Raw genomic sequence first — 17,748 nt, 5'->3', positions numbered from 1 at the left:
TTTCACTACTTTTAGAGACTTTTGTGAACTGAACAAAATGACAGTAGGTACTAGGAACGAGTCAAGACAAGTCAACAAGTATAATATATTATCAAGAGTGTCGATTTACTCGATATTTACACAGTACGGAAATTCAATAAAAAAGAAAAACTATTGAACATTAGGTGTTACAGTAATGAATGCCTCTACAACTTCTATTTTGGATTTCTTCTATACCATCCCTATGCACCATACTCAAATTGAACATGTCATAGATCACATATCAAGAAGGAAAAGGGTGGAAAGTTAATGTTGAATATATGCTTTGACATACCATCATGACTGCCAGAACAGCTCAAAATCGGTACTATACAAGGAACGATCTTGAATTTCCAGATTCGCAACATGCCAATTGATGAGTTGAGATTGGACTAATTTACACAAAACCAATCCAGCTGGGAAAACCCACCATTCACTTTCATACCTGCATCCACAATGATTTTGTAAATAAAAAGCTATGAATCAGATTTCCCAAATAAATAAACAGCTCTTATGGAAGCTAGGAATAGCCTTACATGCCAATACTCCATGGCTGAGGGTGTCTTTTACTGGAAGACGATTGAGAGCGGTAATGTATATATCCACAAATACAAGCAACCACCTAATGAAAAGGATAATAACATAAGATCCACGATCAAAACTGACAACTATATAATCCATTCCAACCATATAAATGAACAAAATACTTGGGCCTAAAAAGACAAAAATACAAGGATCAAGTACCACCAATCAGCTGAAATTAGAAAGAAAACTCACAACATTTACGAAGGATGTAAGACTCCACAGAGCATAAAGACGTGCAAGGCCTGCAGAGCGCCTTGGCCCATGACTGAAGAGAGCATTAATTCCGACAGGAAACGAGAGAAGAATGGCAAAAGGTAATATCAACAAAACAAGGAAGACGTCCACCATAGAAATTGAATACAACTGAAGCAGGGTAAGTAATACTAAACTAAAATCTCCTAGAAGAAGCATTGAGATTACTAAACCAATAAGATCCTGCAGTTACCAAAGGGGAAAGTGTCTCGATTATCAAATGATAAGAGAATAAGAATCAGAAACTTTATCTCATACATTAAAAGCATATATATATAATATAAGATACCTGATGTCCAACAGGTTTTGTATTATGGAGTATAAAAGAGAGAAGATAAAAAATATCTCTCTTCTCATCAAGCATCTGCACATTGTTTATATCTAAAGCAGCTCCTTGCATCCTCTGCCTCATATAATTGTCCTCAATTCTTCCGGGAGGGCTTACATGAGCTGTGCTTCTTGGAAGCCCTGAAGGATGCTCCTTCTTAACACTCTGAACCCTGAAAACCAAAAAAATCAAATAACCAAATCATAAAAATATCAACTATCATACCTAAAAACCATGATACAAATTTCTCTAGCATGTAATCAGAACACCATTTTTTACAATTACAATATCTCAAATATATGTGTATGAATGTGCCATGCGTATGAAGGATTACCGTGATCTTTCTTCATTTCTTAAAGCTCCATCAACACTTCCTTCAGTGTTAGGATTACCTTCCTCAAGAGCATTAACTACAAGTCCATAGTGGCAATAACCACTACTTGTAGTCGGAAACCAGGCAAGATCAACTTGTACCTTATGGATACTTAATGCAGGATTGGCATGAGTTTCGAGCCATCTAAGGACAGGTTGAAATGTTACTCTAAGTCGTCCACGGCGAACTAACCGCAACTGTGCGTTCAGCCCAGCAACCAATCGATACCATGTTGTAGGTTGAACTGACTGCCATCAATAAAAATATGTATACAATTTTCTATTAACAAAAACAAGTATAATTATGTTACCTAAAAATGGAACAGAAAGTAACAAAACATACAAGTATGTGTACTTGAAATGCAACTGATGAACTGAGTTACCCTAAATCAATAAACAAACCTGACTCATAAGGCTGGTAAGGATAGTATCATTGTTAAGAGAGAATGGAGCCATATAACTTCCATCACCTCCGAAAACCAATGACATTGGGAATCTATCAAGTAATTGAGGAGGAAGGTCCGCCCTCTTTTCGTCCCCACCAAGAAAGAAGTCCATATATGCAAGCATCAAATCAGAGGTTGCATTTACCTACATAATTTTACAGGTCAATTAACATATGACATAGCACTGAATAGTTAGATTTACTCTTATTACAAATGAAATGAAAAGTTGCAAAACCAACTTAAGAATATTTTATTCTTAACAAGCAGCTCTATAATTCAAAATATGAACAAATGAAGATTACATGACTGTGACACATCCAGTGGGAAAATTTTATCTCATTAGCAATCAACATGCCCAAAAGCTCTGAAACAATGACATTGGCCTGTCTATTTATGAAGAAATTGATAACGATGTGGTCAACAATGATGAAATGAACTAACTGTAATCCATTATGGTAAATCACATTTCATCTAGTTATAGAACTATATCTAACCAGTCACGACAAGGAAATAAATACTAATCATTCAGCCAGCAATGCATATGTCGAGTTATCCATATTAATGCACTTGACAATTATAGTTGATCACTGATCATATGAATGCATACTACGACAAACTTAAGATCTGCACCTAAACCAATATATTTCATTAACAAATTATTTGAATATCATCAAAAGCTCATTGTTCACAGGTTCAAAATGCATAAGAACAAGTCAAACCTTGATCCCTTCATAGAGAGCTCTAGAGCGGCAAGAACAAAGGCAAGCATGATCATACTCTGATCGAACAAACTCACGCAAACGTTGCAACTTCAATCTCCGGCGACATTGTTGCCAGGAACAAGCAAGGGGATATCCAATAACAGAAAGAATGCTATATATTGCTCCCTCCCACCATTGATAGGCTGCTATATCATTAATCTCATCCACAAATGTATTGAATGCACCCTCATAACTGCCATACCAAATGTTCAAAGATTGCCATCTCAATATCATTACCAAGTATCTTAAATTAACTATGGAAAACTGGATGATATCCTCAAATTTCAACCAGAGAATCTACAAGGATCAAGCAGAAGAGAGTTTTACTTACACAATATCCTGTATTTGTTCAGGAGGTGTATGTGGGAGATGCCAAGGCTCACCAAAAGTATTAGGCCCCAGGAAATACATTCTATGAACATGAGTCTGGGACTCCTCAGCTCTGTTTGTTTCCAAGACCTAGGCATTTCACAGCAACACATCATCATCATAATATAACCCAGGACTTTTAAAAAGAATCGCAAAACATATTAGAAAAAGAGACAGACATAAATGCTACTGTTAAGGGGTACGGCCATCTTAATTCACAAACATCACAATGAAAAACAAGAAAAAAATCAGTGTAAAGGAAACCTCATTTAGTGATTCCAAGAAAGGGAAGGAGTGGTCTATTTGGGAACCGTGTTGAGTGGGTCCTGGTCCTGGTGATTCATCAACCCCAACAAATTTCATTCTTGCAACACTGAGCACCAGTGCCAACAAGACCAAGAGACCTGTAAGGAAAAGACCAAACAACCAAGGCCCACCAAATGTGTATATTAACTCTTCAATAGCTGTGTAACAATCTGGCATATGATATCTGTCAGAAACACATTTGTAAGGGCAAGGAGTTTCCGCAATACCACCTGTAGAAAGGGTCAATACGAAAATTAATGCACTGATATACTGAAGAAAGGGGTATCACATTACCATCCCCCCATCCCGAAGAAAAAAAACATGGACATACTAATCCATGATTGCACCATATATCAAGAATTCCAATACAATCCCTCAACATTCAAATATAAAACTTCAATACAATAGGATCCTTCAACTTCGTGAGAATAAAACCTATTCCAAGCCTGTATATTAATCATTCATTGAACTGTAAAATCTACCTCGGGCTGAAATATAAACAGCACGATGAGGAAGCTCATGTACAGGACATTGACGACAAAGTGCTCTATCAGATCCAGTAACATTCTTGTAAGTGCCAGCTGGACATTCCTGGAGGCAAACAAGTAAAAAGCCTATGAATAGAAAATTTAGAAGTAGAATTGTAGAAGCATCAATTAGTCATCACAAGATGGAAAATATAGAGGTAGTCAGAGAACATGAGACAGGGTATAAAACTTCCTAGTTCTCTATTAATCTGTGTAAGACTCCTGTCACCTTATCAAAAGCAGAGACCGGCCTAAACACAGACACAAAATGGAATGCCAGACAAGCAGCTAACGAGCATCAAGGCAGGGTAACCTCAACAATATGAAGCCCGACTAAGACACCAAGCATGATACACAGAAAACTTGCAAATTTGAAAATGCAACAACAAGACTCAGTTTTAACCTTTCATTCTTTCAATCACTTCTAGAAAATAGATATGCAACTAAAAGGACCACTCAATTTTACTAAGGCTAGCTGAAGCTACAAAAACCAAAGCAAAACACACAAAAAAGTTATTCAATCAAGTATGTGTGGTTGCCAAGAGCGTCTTATAAAGTTACAAGGGCAAAAGACAGAAGAAGGGGTTAAGAAAAGCTCTTGGCTGAGTTTCTAGGTATTTTGGCTCCTTTATTAAAGCATTCCTCTGTCTCCTGTTTCTCCACCCAAAACCAATCGCACTTTGTTTTTTCCTTTTCTTTTTTTCTCTAGTCACTTATATTCAAGTCCAGCACTTTCAAATCTCAACTTCCATCAATACTAATTTGGAGCATATTTCAAGTTCCTAAGGCGTGTTTAGTTTTTAGTCACACACAAACAATCCTTCAACAACAGCATTAGTTTACTGTCACGTCACCTTTTGCTTATTCACTATCCTGGTAGCATGCATGAGACACTTTTTAATATAACTGTAATTTTAACTAGTTGTATATCCATGCATTGCACGTGATCATAGCTAGAGCAGATACGGAATTCTAACAGAATTAGGGAAGATGGCGGACAAACATACCTCACAAAATGTACCATAGAGCCCTTTTGGGCAAGCTTTCCCAGTTATTGTCCCATTTTGCCCGGATCCACCCTGCCCATTACCCTTTCCTCCCCTATTATAACCAGATAAAATAAAATTATCAAATGACAGCTATAAAATATTAATGAAAAGCAGGGCGGAAATGGAAATAAAATAGTCAGCGGGGAAAAAGCCTAAAACAGAAAACTTCAAGGATAAAACCTTAATAAAATATAAAAACAAAGGATTTTTATTTAAATTTTCAGAAGTTTAGTTAGCAATGAACCCCGGGGGGTGAACATTGTTCCGACCTAGATGAGAAATGATCATGAGGGGAAACATTGCCATTGGCAATTACAAACTAAAAGTTAAAAGGTTATATTACCAATTTATAGAAAATGTTTTCCAGCTCAAACCCTAATAACAACTCCCGCCACACTGAAGGAAAATACATTTGCCAGATCTCAAACAATTCAGAATTTTTATGAGCACTAGGTGTGCCTATCTTAAAAGCTGTTACTATGCATATTAATATGGCAAATACTGAAAATCCTTTCAGTTGTAAGATAAAAGGATAACCACAAAAAATAAAGGCAATTAAAATCAATTGCAACAATGGTTATTTTAAATCTAGCATATAACATGAAACGCTGGTGGCATTGTGGCAATTTATTTTTGGGGTAAAATGACAGGTAGGCACTGTAAGACGCATCACTCACTTGCAATAAGAAGTATAAAGATGATTCAAATTTTTTTTTTGAAAGGTAGAATTGCAGCACAAGCTTATTGAAGTCATACCCAGTCTGAATGTCTCCATTCACCCTAGCAATGGGCTGATAAACATCTCCAGTGGGAATGTCAGACCAATGAAAGTGAATTCTTCCACCACCTCCACCACCACTCCCATTAAAACTGCTATATCCCCCCACACTGGAAAGAATAGCTGATGCACCAACAGCCACAGTATGGAGAAACAACAGTATTGTGCCACCAGATCCACCCCCAGGACCTCCAGTAAAATTATCATAAATTGCAATTTTTTCCTTTCTGGTAGATGGTTCAAAATTCTCTCCATTAGCACTTACAGAACCATGGATAGATAAATTTGACAGAGGATGTTCTAACGATCCAATGACTGCTCGAGATATTCATAAACACAAAAATGAAAGTTAAGGAAAGCACGGTGATAAACATCTTCTATTATTCAAAAGAAGACCCGTTTGACCCCAAATATAAGCTTACCTATGATACCGCCCCCAGCAGTGGTACCAGCAGAGCTGCCATTTCCACTTCCACTACCAAGTTCACAGGGAAGAATTGCACTTCCATAAGAAATGCCACCCTCAACACAGTTATCGTTATAACAAGCATCCCCACCTTTACCGCCATGCCCACCTCCACTGCCAATACCATTACTTATAATATTCCCACTGCCCAAACCACCAGTACAACCTGCAAATCAAATTTTAAGACACGGAATGAAAATAGAAAAGGTGAGGGTATTTGAGTTAAAAAGTGACTAAAACCTTGTAAACAACCAGGAAACGTACCCATTCCAGAGGAAGATTCCAGAAAAATCAAATGTTAAGACACAGAATGAATATAGAAAAGATGAGGATATTTGAGTTAAAAAGTGAGTAAAATCTCGTGAACAACACGGAAACATACCCATTCCAGAGGCAGAAATTATTCCAGAAGATTCTACAGTTATGGTCCTTGCCCTGTGGAAATGAACAACAGAACCTTTTATAAGGCCTTCAACAAGGATGTCCTCAACTCGGCAGATCTACAGATGCAACAACACAGCTTTTAACTATAGATATATTAGCACAAATGAACTCACTACACCATCAAAACTTTAAAGATTACCTGAAGAGTGAATGATAGGGACGAGTTCACATTGCAATCTTCAGGAGGGTGAAGTAGTTCATAGGGGCAATTTTCGTTGTCACAGTAAAGCTTTGGAGTACTGGAAATCACAATCGTATAGAAATTTAGCAGAACTCTAAACTAAAGCATAGAATTTGAAGTCAACAAATGATGAATTGACAACATCTGGACATACATATTATCAGTTGTTGCATTCTCCAAGGGACCACGCAAGACAGATCCAGGCCCAACCTAAAAATGCCAAAAGCAAACTAAGGTTTTAGAGTTAAGACCAATGATTCTATTTAAATCAACAGAAAATTTGACAAAACCCAAACCACGCAAAAAAGTGTTGAGAAAACTAAGAACATTAGAAAAGTGCAATCAAACAACAATTGACCAAAGAGACAACAGTCTATTGCACCCCAAAAATAATTTTCAACGATGAGTAAGCATGTAATGACCCAGGATCCTGACACAGTGAGTAGAGCTAATACCGGTTTAAGATTTTTCTGACATTTTATGCTTTCATAAGCAGTTAGAACAATAAACACAAAAGTAGTTCACTCAGATTAGTTTTGGAACTTTTAGCAGGCATGAAGAGGATAAAATCATGCCATTGTCACCTAAATATACATTGCTTTAGGAGTTTAGGGTATTTGATTGGAGCAGTATGGTTAAATTTTAGAAGCAGTGCAATTTTTAGAGATTCACTCTCCTCATTAAAATTTGTGTGGGAAAGGGTTACTCTTTTGGCATCCCTTTGGTGATTTATGATAGACTTTTTTTATTATGGTAGATTCTCAAAGGTATTGGCATGCTTCGTTGCATTGCTCTACCTCCTAGCATAGTTGTCCCCCTTTCTTTTTGTTCTTATTGGGGATTTCTTATCCTCTTCTCTTCCACTATTCTATTCTCTTCTAATGAAATTGCTTTATTAGAAGCAGTAGTCGCTGACCTTAGATTTGTGTGTCATATGACTGTTTACATGGCTTCTCTTTGGTGTTCAGTTGAAAGGTTAATCAAATAGGTAACCAGATTTTAGAGAGGTGAAAAAATCTATTATAACTGCTTTCTTTTGTGAAATAATGTTTGTCCAGGAGGCAAATTTCTCTGTATCCTTTCATTATACTAAGAATAATCACAATTGATTAATATTAGAACATAAAAGATTGTATTAGATTGTTATCATCATCAAAATAAATAAATAAACAAAGAAAACCAGAGACACAGCACGCAACAAAATCTGTAGAAAAACTCTTTCCACCTAACCTGTAAAAATAAAAGTATAAGAAATGTAACAAAACTAACATGAAAAGGATGCTAAAAAGAAGTTAGTCAATATTAGTGTAGTTGGGTTTTATACTCAATGTATCTAGCCTTTATTTCATTAAGATGCATTATTTCAGTCAAATACATTGATGTATCTTAGCCCTTATTTCAGTTAGATACATTGAGCTTGTATAACACTGCCCCTATAAATAAGGAGCAGTTAACTTCCTTTGTTAATAACAATTTCAGAATCTTCTTCTCTCTTATTTCTCTCTCGGCTCTCTTCTCTCTCTCTCACCGTCTCACGGTATCTCTCTTCTCTCTCACTGTATCACGGTATCTCTCTTCTCTCTCTCACCGTCTCACGGTATCTCTCTTCTCTCTCACCGTATCACGGTATCTCTCTTCTCTCTCTCACCGTATCTCTCTTCTTCATCTTCACATAAAAGATTCTTCTAAATTCTATCAGTCAATAAAAAAAGAGATATCTGGATTCATTACACTAGATGAATCAGATTGTGAAAGTTAAGAGCTAAAAAGACTGCACGAGTGATCAGTGTAAAAATAAAACATTGCTCACATGAATACTATAAAATAAGGATAAAACCAAACGCTGTGCTTCAATCCAATCCCCTGGTCCTGACAAATTAAGTAGACCTTGTCCATGAACTCCAAGGTTTGCATTAGAATGTATCACAGAGGACTCCTGTTAATAAAAACAGATATGTCAAATGTGAACATAACAAATGAAATAATGCTGTACAGTGAAGCAGTAGTCAAATACCCTGAGAACAATCAAATTACTAGCCTCAAGCAACGAAGTTGCCACAGCTATATCTTCCCCACCATCTATGAGCATTTTTGAGTTCCACATCAAGAACATTTTTACAGTCATGCGTAGAGCTCCATATACCTTTGTCACACATATTGAATGAATATAAAGCAAAAAATATGACATTAGATCATGACTAGTAGTAGTGTGCAAAATCAAATAAATAATCAGTTTCAGCTTACATCTGATGCTAATTTATGTTTAGTAGTTTTTGATAAAACAGTTACAAAAATCAGGAGTATATGAGTTTAAGTTTTTAAGCACAATTCAAATAGGTAACCGATAGTGGAACCAAAGGCTTGAAAATGAATCAAGAAAAAAGAATCTACTAAACAAAAGCTCGTAGAGGTTACAGCTACCTTCATCACAGAATCACTCATCAATAGTTCTTCAGCCAATAACTCGAACTCTGATGTAGCATAGTGTCGCAGCCCAAAGCTCAACACCCCACCCTGCAAGAGACTTATCTGTCCTTGCACCTATATAATGGATAAGAAATGTAACAGATGGTTGAGCTGATGTCCTCACAAGCCAAATATTATTATTTTTTGGTCGGCGCCAAATATTTATTTATGTCAGATTAAAATTAAAAGTAATTGAACATGCATCACAATGTAAAGGGAAAAGAGAGAGAAAGTTTCTGTTTTTTTTTCTTTTTTGGAGGAAAGAATTGTTTAATTACAAAGGGAGGGAATTACAGATATAGAAAATAAGGCATCTTCTAAGAAGCAGCCAACCAAGAATACTAACAGAAAACACCCCTGCCCCCCTAAATATATTAGAAGAAAGATATAATATGTTAAGTTCACATCAACACCAAGAAAGATATTGAAAAACTAAAGAAATTACAATAAAATTCAAGAATAAAGGAAAAGGCAATGCATGGATTTAAAAGAAAATATAGTTAGTAGTACAAGTCAATATAAGCAATATATATTAAGCAAATGGATCACAGGCATATGAAACCCACAGACTACAGTAAGTTAAGGCGTTTGGTGCTTCATTCCTTTTATCCTCAACAATTTTGTCAGTGTTATTCCGGTTCTCCACTTAATTAAAAATATGGAATAGTTGCTTCAGCAATTGGCTTTTTTGAGGGAGACAATTTTGGCAATCACAAAACACAACACATATACCTCAATTGGTACATTGAATGAAAGGGGAGAGATCACAATTTTGCAGATATGTAAATTGTGGAACATTAAATTCTCCATACATTGCTATCAATTCAATCAGATGATTTAAATGGTTCTTTTTTATTCTTAAAAGTTCAATTCCAGGTGCTCATACATGTACATGCACTCACGTTCTGTGTTTACTGAAGAAAGAGGAAAAGGATATTTTGTAGACAAAGAGAAAGTGGGCATTAGGATTATTCAAATGGTTTATAGATCTGAATTTGACAGACCTGTACGCGACTCCAAAGCAAAGGAACCGTTGCCCTAGCCTTATTTCGAACATAAACATTAACCCAGAGAAGTTGATTAGGAGAATCCATGAGCAGTGTTTCTGTATCAGTTGTCAAGTTAAAGTTATCCACTGAAAGGCTCCGAGGAATTGCATCATAAAGTGTCCCAGCAGCACCAGCATTTTCAGGACAGCCAAAGCTACCACCCCCTGAAATAAGAAATTGATTGTGCAGTCAATACAACTAATGGTAAGTTTGGAGTCCCAGCATAGCTAAACACAACAAAAAGTCACAAGAATTTCAAAGTCATCTGTTGAAAGATAAGCCAGAGGGATGGGCTCATTAAACTAGTTAGTGATCTCTTACCATGTTAAACTAATAAGGAATATATTAAGAGCTTAGCATACATGAGTACTTATTTTTCAAAAAGGTTTTGTGCAAAGTATATCTAGAAAGAGCTAACCAGCATGAACACAAAATCCTCACCGTGCACATATATTTTGGGCTCCTCATGCCTACTGAAAACCTCAACTGAAACCCTCCCACCGCCGCCACCAGCGAAACCATCACCTCCACAAGCACTTATCCTCCCACTACCAGTTCTGCTCTTTAAAAGAAGATAACAGGTCAATGAAAAAGCACCAAAGTATTAACTCATGTTTCTCCACATAAGTGCCAGCGTATACAATCTTACTTAAAATTTTGAATGAAACATATAAGAGAACTATCAATTCAATCCTCGGATGATTTTCTTGCCACCAATTAAGTCTAATAAGTGCATAAAATGGTCAATGTGGTGAAACTTTAAATCTTCCAAGGACTTAATTGGTGATAAAAAACCTTCAACATCCTATCTGGCAACCCTATAATCTACTGAATTTGGGGTTTACACAGACATATAGTAAGAACTAAGAACATGCTTAAGTAAAACCAAATAAGACCAAAATAGGTAAGAAATACATAAATAACTTGTTACATTCTACAAGCCTTGATGTAGATGCTCCCTCCAGAGCCACCTCCACCTTTGGTTCCTGCATCACCCCCATCAGCCAAAAGACTTGCATTCATCTCAAGAACTTGATGGACAACCATCCAAACACGCCCACCACCCAATCCACCATAATCACTCTCCTTGCTCGTCGAACCACCCTTACTTCCGAAACTATCCGGTGTCTGCAGTGTAGCAAACGCATATGCATCCCCTCCCCAAACATCCTCCGGCAGCTTCGTGGAGTCCACCAAACAGTTTGCACCTCTCCCACCATGTCCCCCGCCACCACCTTCAATCCCTTGTGGCGTCCCACTAGTCTGTGGTGGAGGGTCACCAGCCATACCAGTATTGTTCACCAAAGTATCATTCTCGAAAACAGCATTCTCCGCCTCCAATTCGAAAACTCCGGCGACGATAGATGCATTTGTTCCTAAACTAAAGTTACCGGTGACGTTAACGGTTATAATGCAACCGGGAATCTCACAATGGAACTTCACCCCAGGGAGGATGTTAAAATTGCCCTTCCCTGCTATGTACACATCGCGGGTGAGGTTCGCATCATTCACTATCATGCACGTTGTGTCCAAAGTCCCTACGCCGCCGAGATCGTCGACGCACGACACCGACGGCGGATGAGGTGGCGGCGGAGGCGGAGCCGGCGGAGAGTAGTCCTGGTGGAAGAGGTTCCAATCAAAATCAGTTACCGAGAAATCACGCTCCAGCTCGTCGAGCGTCGTGGATTCATCACCGGAGGCGGTGGAATCGACCAAGACGAGGAGGAATATGATGAAAATGGTGAAGAAGAAACGAAATTGAGCCATTCGCCGCCGGCAATAGGAGTCATTACAATAGACAGAAAACTTTTGACATTCGGAGAATTTGAAATGAGAAATGAATTGAAGAGAGAAACGCAATGAAGATGATGATGATGATGATGAAGTGTAGCGTCAAAACCCTAGTTTATCGTGCGTACGGAGAATGAATGAAAACCCTTGAAATGTTTCTCTCTCTCTCTTTCTCTGAGACGCACGAGGAAGATTGAATGAAAGAGAAGAAAGACGATGATGATGGTGATTGGTTAAGAGCGAGATTTTATTTATTTAATTAATTCAATTTCTCATGGTAAAGGAAAAAATAAGGTTAGGTTCATGTGATGTAATCCTCTCTGTATTTTACTCTTTTCTAGCGTTAACAACTCCGATAACATCTTTATTAAGTATATCATTTCTGGCACCTAAATTGGTGTGTTAACACTTATGTTGCTGAAAAATATTAAATATACTATTTGATTTCCCAAAAGGGAATAGTAATTGTTTGGTTCAAGCCATGTCACGATCGGACTAAATTATTAGGTTTCGGCTGAATACCAGACATAGAAGAACCCTTCCCCGGTGATGGTTGGTCAAGATTGGACAATTGGCTAATTCAAATAGGTAATAGAGTTGATTGGACAAAGCTCAAATAATAGTACAAGAGACTACAACTTTTTGTTATTTGATTGTCACGATTGTTGCATAGGATGGACACGTCACCTGAATAGCGTGTACCTCTACCACAATTGTGTATCTCGCCTACACATTGTACCATCTTCTGCGGTGCGACAAAAATATGCATAGAATATAGCTATGATAGTTAGTTCACACTATAAGTCAACTATTTGTAAAGTTCGGTTATGCCAACAGTATCTATCAATAAATATTTCATGACATTCTCATACATAAATACGGAGACACTCTCAGAAAGAAGTTAACACCTAATATTTTCTCTATTACTCTTGCATTCTACTTTATAGACGGGCGCTCATAAATTCATAACATACTACATTCATGCAACATGTTAGCATTCCATTGCTTTCATATAGGGCTGGAAACGAGTTGAACCAGAATTCAGTTCGGTTCAGCTTGATAAGGATTGGTTCAGCTCGAAACTCGACTCGAGTTCGATACGATTTATTTTTTTATCTCGAGTTCGGCTCGGTTAAAGTTCGCGAACTGTTCGGTTCAGTTCGAATGGTTCATTTAGACAACTTAAATAACTAATTAAATTTTAAAAAATACTACAAAAGGTTTTATATATATAGTCATAATCTTATTTATATATATAATAACAATAAATATAAAAAATAATGTTTAGGTCATAATAAACATAAAATTTAATTTATATATATCAAGTCAGCTCATGAACCTAACGAGTTGAACTATATTCAACTCAAGTTCGACTCATTTATTTAACGAGCTCAAGTTCAACTCGTTTGGTTCATGAACCAAGTTTATCGAGTTAAATAACGAATAGAGTTTCGAACGAATACCGAGTTGGTTCGGTTCATTGTCAACCCTACCTCCGTATCCTAATAATGTGATTTTTTCCTTAAGAAACTAATGAGAAAAATCCTAAGGTTTCTATATAAGCATTCGCTTATTTAAAAATTGATTTTTATTTAATTATCATCTTTAAATTTAAAACAATATTAATTATTTTTTCATTTATTATATTACACGTTGTTGTGGAGATTGAAATTTAATTAAGAAAAGTCTGATATACATCATACTTCCTTAATTGATAAAAATGGGGTTGAATTTGGTATCATTTTATTATGTTATATCAATATGGTTTCTCTACACTAGGGTGGGGTCAGTGTAATTTATACTTAATTAATTATATATTTTCTAGAATAAATTTATCATTTATAAATTTATAAATTTGTATATATAATTTGATTGTAAAATCACTCCTTATAATTACTGATGTATTTTGTGGTGACTAAAATTAATAAAGAGATATTGATTATTATACAATATAGGTTTGATTTCATAGAATGTCATATTTTGTCAAAATATTGTGTGAGATTAAAAAAATTGTATAATTTTTTCTACATGACCATTGTCATTATTAGGACTAGCGTGTTGATTTAAATATTATATTCACTAGCGTGTTGACAGGCACTACCGTGTCTGTCAACCCGCTTTCCTATTGTTTGTAATGTGTATATATTCTACATATTAAGTTGTATTATATATTGTAATTTGCAGTTGAATATATATTCGTTTAAGGTAATTGTTCAATCTTAAAGAAATGATGCATATACAATTGTGTTCATCAAGAATAGAGTTTTGATATCTTCACTTAATTTTATTTTCTAGCATGTTAACAGGCACTACCGGGCCTGTCAACGCGATTTTATATCGTTTGTAATGTGTATTCTACATATAAAAGTGACTTTTTATCTAATTAATTAAAATCTATTTAGTAAATCTATTGCATTGGTCACAATGTATATCCATTAAATTAAAAAAATAGGAATGCATGAAATATATTGCATTGGTCACAATGTATGCAATTAAGTAAAGAGTATGTGAATATTTGACATTTAAAACATCAGACTACACGTTACAAACAATATGAAAGTGGGTTGACAGACACAGTAGTACCTGTCAACATGCTAGAAAATAAAATTAAGTGAATATATCAAGACTCTATTTTTGATGAACACACTTGTATATGCATCATTTCTTTAAGATTGAACAATTATCTCAAACGAATATATATTCAAGTGCAAATTACAATATATAATACAATTTAATATGTAAAATACACATTACAAACAATATGAATTGAGGAAAATATGATAATTTTTAAAATAAAGCATAATTAATGTTTTTTTGACTTCTAAGGTAGAATGGTACTTATAGATAAACGATGGAATCTTAATTTAAAATAATTATGTTTAATTAATTTATTAAAAGTTTTGTTTCAAACATGACCTTCATAATATTTTTAGAGTAAATTATATTGATATCATTTGAGTTTTAGTAAAATAATATGAATCACCTCTTCATTTTTAACTATATATGAATTAATCATAATTATATATATACATTAATTACCCCCACAAGAAATAAGTGTAATCTCATAAACAAAAAAATTGATAAATGTAAATAAATTAAATAAAATATGATATTTTGTCCAAATAGTATAAAAATCAATAACTTATCATTATTTTTTGTTCACATTATATTATAAGAGTGATTTAATATATCCTTAGAATTACTAATACAATTCGTAACTGATAAAAAATAATGAATATATATTAGTACTTATACTATTTGGTTTTGTCTCTATAATATACAATATTTTGTTTAATTTATTTACACTCATCACTAATTTTTACTTAAAAATCATGTTTATCCCTTTTACCTGGGTAGTAAGTGCAATTATATACATAAATTAGTGGTGATTTGTGTATGAATAAAAAACGGGTGATTTATGTAATTTTAACAAAGTTCATGAGTGTTAGTGTAATTAAATTTATTTTTTATTTGTTTAACATAATTTGAAATTATCATTCAATTTAGTACTAAGCAATGTTATTATACTCGACCCACATATTAAACTAATAAGAGTCTCTTATAAGTTTTAATTGATTTAATGATAGTTAATTAAAAATTATAATTATACTTTATTCTCAAGTGATTTATAAAGATTATATGATTAAAAAATGGAAGAAGAAGATAGCAACTCACACTTATTCTTATAGATGGTTGCATCTCTTACATTTTCTTTTTGAAAAAAACTCAATCTTTTCTTTTTTTTATCATCTCTCAAACTTTCTCCTATTTATTTTAAAAGGTTTAAGTTTCAACATTTTTCAAGACCTATGAACTCCCCATTTTCTTCATCTCCTTTGATTCTAAAACCAATTGATTCAGAACCGATTTAACGCAGTTTTTTCGCACTTTAAAGCAATTTTAACCGGTTTTTCCAGTTTAAACCAATCTAATCGCAAGAACGGTTCTAGGTACTTGCCCAAACTGTAATAAAGGTTGTTTCATGATCTAACTAGTGCGACCGAACGGTTTGGTCTGATTTTAACAACCATGACCCTAAGTGTCTCGTTATAAAAAATGTAAAAGTGACTTTGAGTTAGAACTAATGCAACTTTAACTTAATTACCATGTGATAAGAGTGTGATATTAACTTGAATATTTTTCACCCTAATAATAATATACGAGAAAGAAATATATGTATTGACAGCGTACAAGTTTTATATAAAGTTATTGTTATCATTCATATTTAATTATCATTGAATCTTTAAAAAGTAGTCTAAATAAATGATGTGGTTAATGTGATAAAACTTTACATCAACCATGTACAAATATTAGACTCATAATTATTTATATGATATTTTATTACATGGTTAATGACAACTTGAGGAGAAAAAATTCGAAAGGTGTTAAGATTCTTTACACTGTTGATAGTAGTGTATATATGGATTATGCTTCGATCATCAAATCATCAAATCGTCTTGCAACTAAAATTTATTCTTGGTGTAGGACCGAATATGTTCTTGTGGGGGAACACTTACACAAACCCCACATTATTTCCCAGAGAATTTCATTAACAAAGCCCAACTGAGTCAAAATGATAGCATAATTCGATTCAACTCGATAAAGACTTGTCCAACTCAAAACTTGACTCAATTTTAATACAAATATTTTTTTTGAATTCAACTCGGTTATAGTTCATGAATTATTTGGTTCAACTCGAGTTGTTCTTTTGGACCACTCAAACAATTAGTTCATCTTTTAAAATATTGGACAATGTTACATATATAAATATAACATATTTTATATATTTACTAGTGTGTACATATACTTCGTGAATATTGCATGATATTATATATTCAGTTTTTATATATTTCATTTATTATAATTGGAATATATTTATTGTATTCAGTGTATTTTATATTATAATTTTTTGTGTGTTTATGATAATGTATAGTTTAAGGTGAGAGATATGGTTAATTAATATGTTGATGGTGATTAATTATGATTATATGGTTTTTTTTGTAAAAAATTAAATAATATGAAGGGCAAAATAGGAAGTAAAAATTACACCATATTTTGACTTTATATATGCTAGCGTGTTGACAGACATTCTCGTGTCTGTCAACCCACTTTCCTATTTTTTATAATGTATAATTTGTATGCTATAAATATCAAATATAATAATTTATGTTAGATATTATAAGGAGTTGGACATGTTTGATTGAGGTAATTATTCAATTCTATTATTAAAATTTGAGCATTCAAATAATTAAATCACTTACAATTATCTTTATAGGTCATTTTCCTTTATGAAATTATACATGTACCTTAGATATCTATATTCAATCAATATAATAATCTGACTTAAATAAACCAATAGTGGAATTATATATTTATATTTGTACCTGAGTGGTTAAACCGGATATGTGGTTTATTGAATGTGTTTAATAGAAGTATTAATCTCTATTAAACAATGATCTTATTGAATCTGTTTTATAATTTAGTATAGAATTATATGTTTTTTTACGGTCCTAATCAATTAAGTATTGTATAGATAAATTAAAATATATCAATTAAAAAT

General features: G+C 34.1%; 1 protein-coding gene across 2 annotated transcripts; it reads right to left on the bottom strand.

Moving 5' to 3' along the window:
* On the bottom strand, positions 64 to 12,516 carry LOC109328273. 2 transcript variants are annotated; one of them, XM_019561666.1, is made up of 23 exons: positions 11,329 to 12,516; positions 10,839 to 10,954; positions 10,353 to 10,561; positions 9,304 to 9,423; positions 8,897 to 9,025; positions 8,693 to 8,818; positions 7,037 to 7,092; positions 6,841 to 6,940; positions 6,640 to 6,757; positions 6,214 to 6,423; positions 5,770 to 6,106; positions 4,972 to 5,065; positions 3,920 to 4,028; positions 3,396 to 3,667; positions 3,094 to 3,221; positions 2,721 to 2,955; positions 1,958 to 2,146; positions 1,518 to 1,804; positions 1,145 to 1,355; positions 796 to 1,038; positions 555 to 640; positions 295 to 463; positions 64 to 255 (listed from the first exon to the last, which is right to left on the bottom strand). In XM_019561666.1, exons 1-22 carry the CDS (start codon positions 12,162 to 12,164, stop codon positions 316 to 318), a joined length of 4,359 nt encoding a protein of 1,452 aa, XP_019417211.1. In that variant the 5' UTR covers positions 12,165 to 12,516; the 3' UTR covers positions 64 to 255; positions 295 to 315. The 2 variants fall into 2 exon arrangements, with proteins under 2 accessions (XP_019417211.1, XP_019417210.1); XM_019561665.1 differs by having other exon boundaries at positions 64 to 463.

This window comes from Lupinus angustifolius, chromosome LG15 (assembly GCF_001865875.1).
Source record: "Lupinus angustifolius cultivar Tanjil chromosome LG15, LupAngTanjil_v1.0, whole genome shotgun sequence".
In the NCBI taxonomy this organism is placed as follows: domain Eukaryota; kingdom Viridiplantae; phylum Streptophyta; class Magnoliopsida; order Fabales; family Fabaceae; genus Lupinus; species Lupinus angustifolius.
This window is presented reverse-complemented; position numbering and strand designations above follow the sequence as displayed.

Coding starts and splice junctions, on each gene's coding strand:
- LOC109328273 (XM_019561665.1), bottom strand. CDS start 12,164: ATGGCTCAATTTCGTTTCTTCTTCACCATTTTCATCATATTCCTCCTC. Junction 6,941..7,036: donor AATGCAACAACTGATAATAT/GTATGTCCAGAT, acceptor TGTGATTTCCAG/TACTCCAAAGCTTTACTGTG. Junction 6,424..6,639: donor AATTTCTGCCTCTGGAATGG/GTATGTTTCCGT, acceptor TTTGATTTGCAG/GTTGTACTGGTGGTTTGGGC.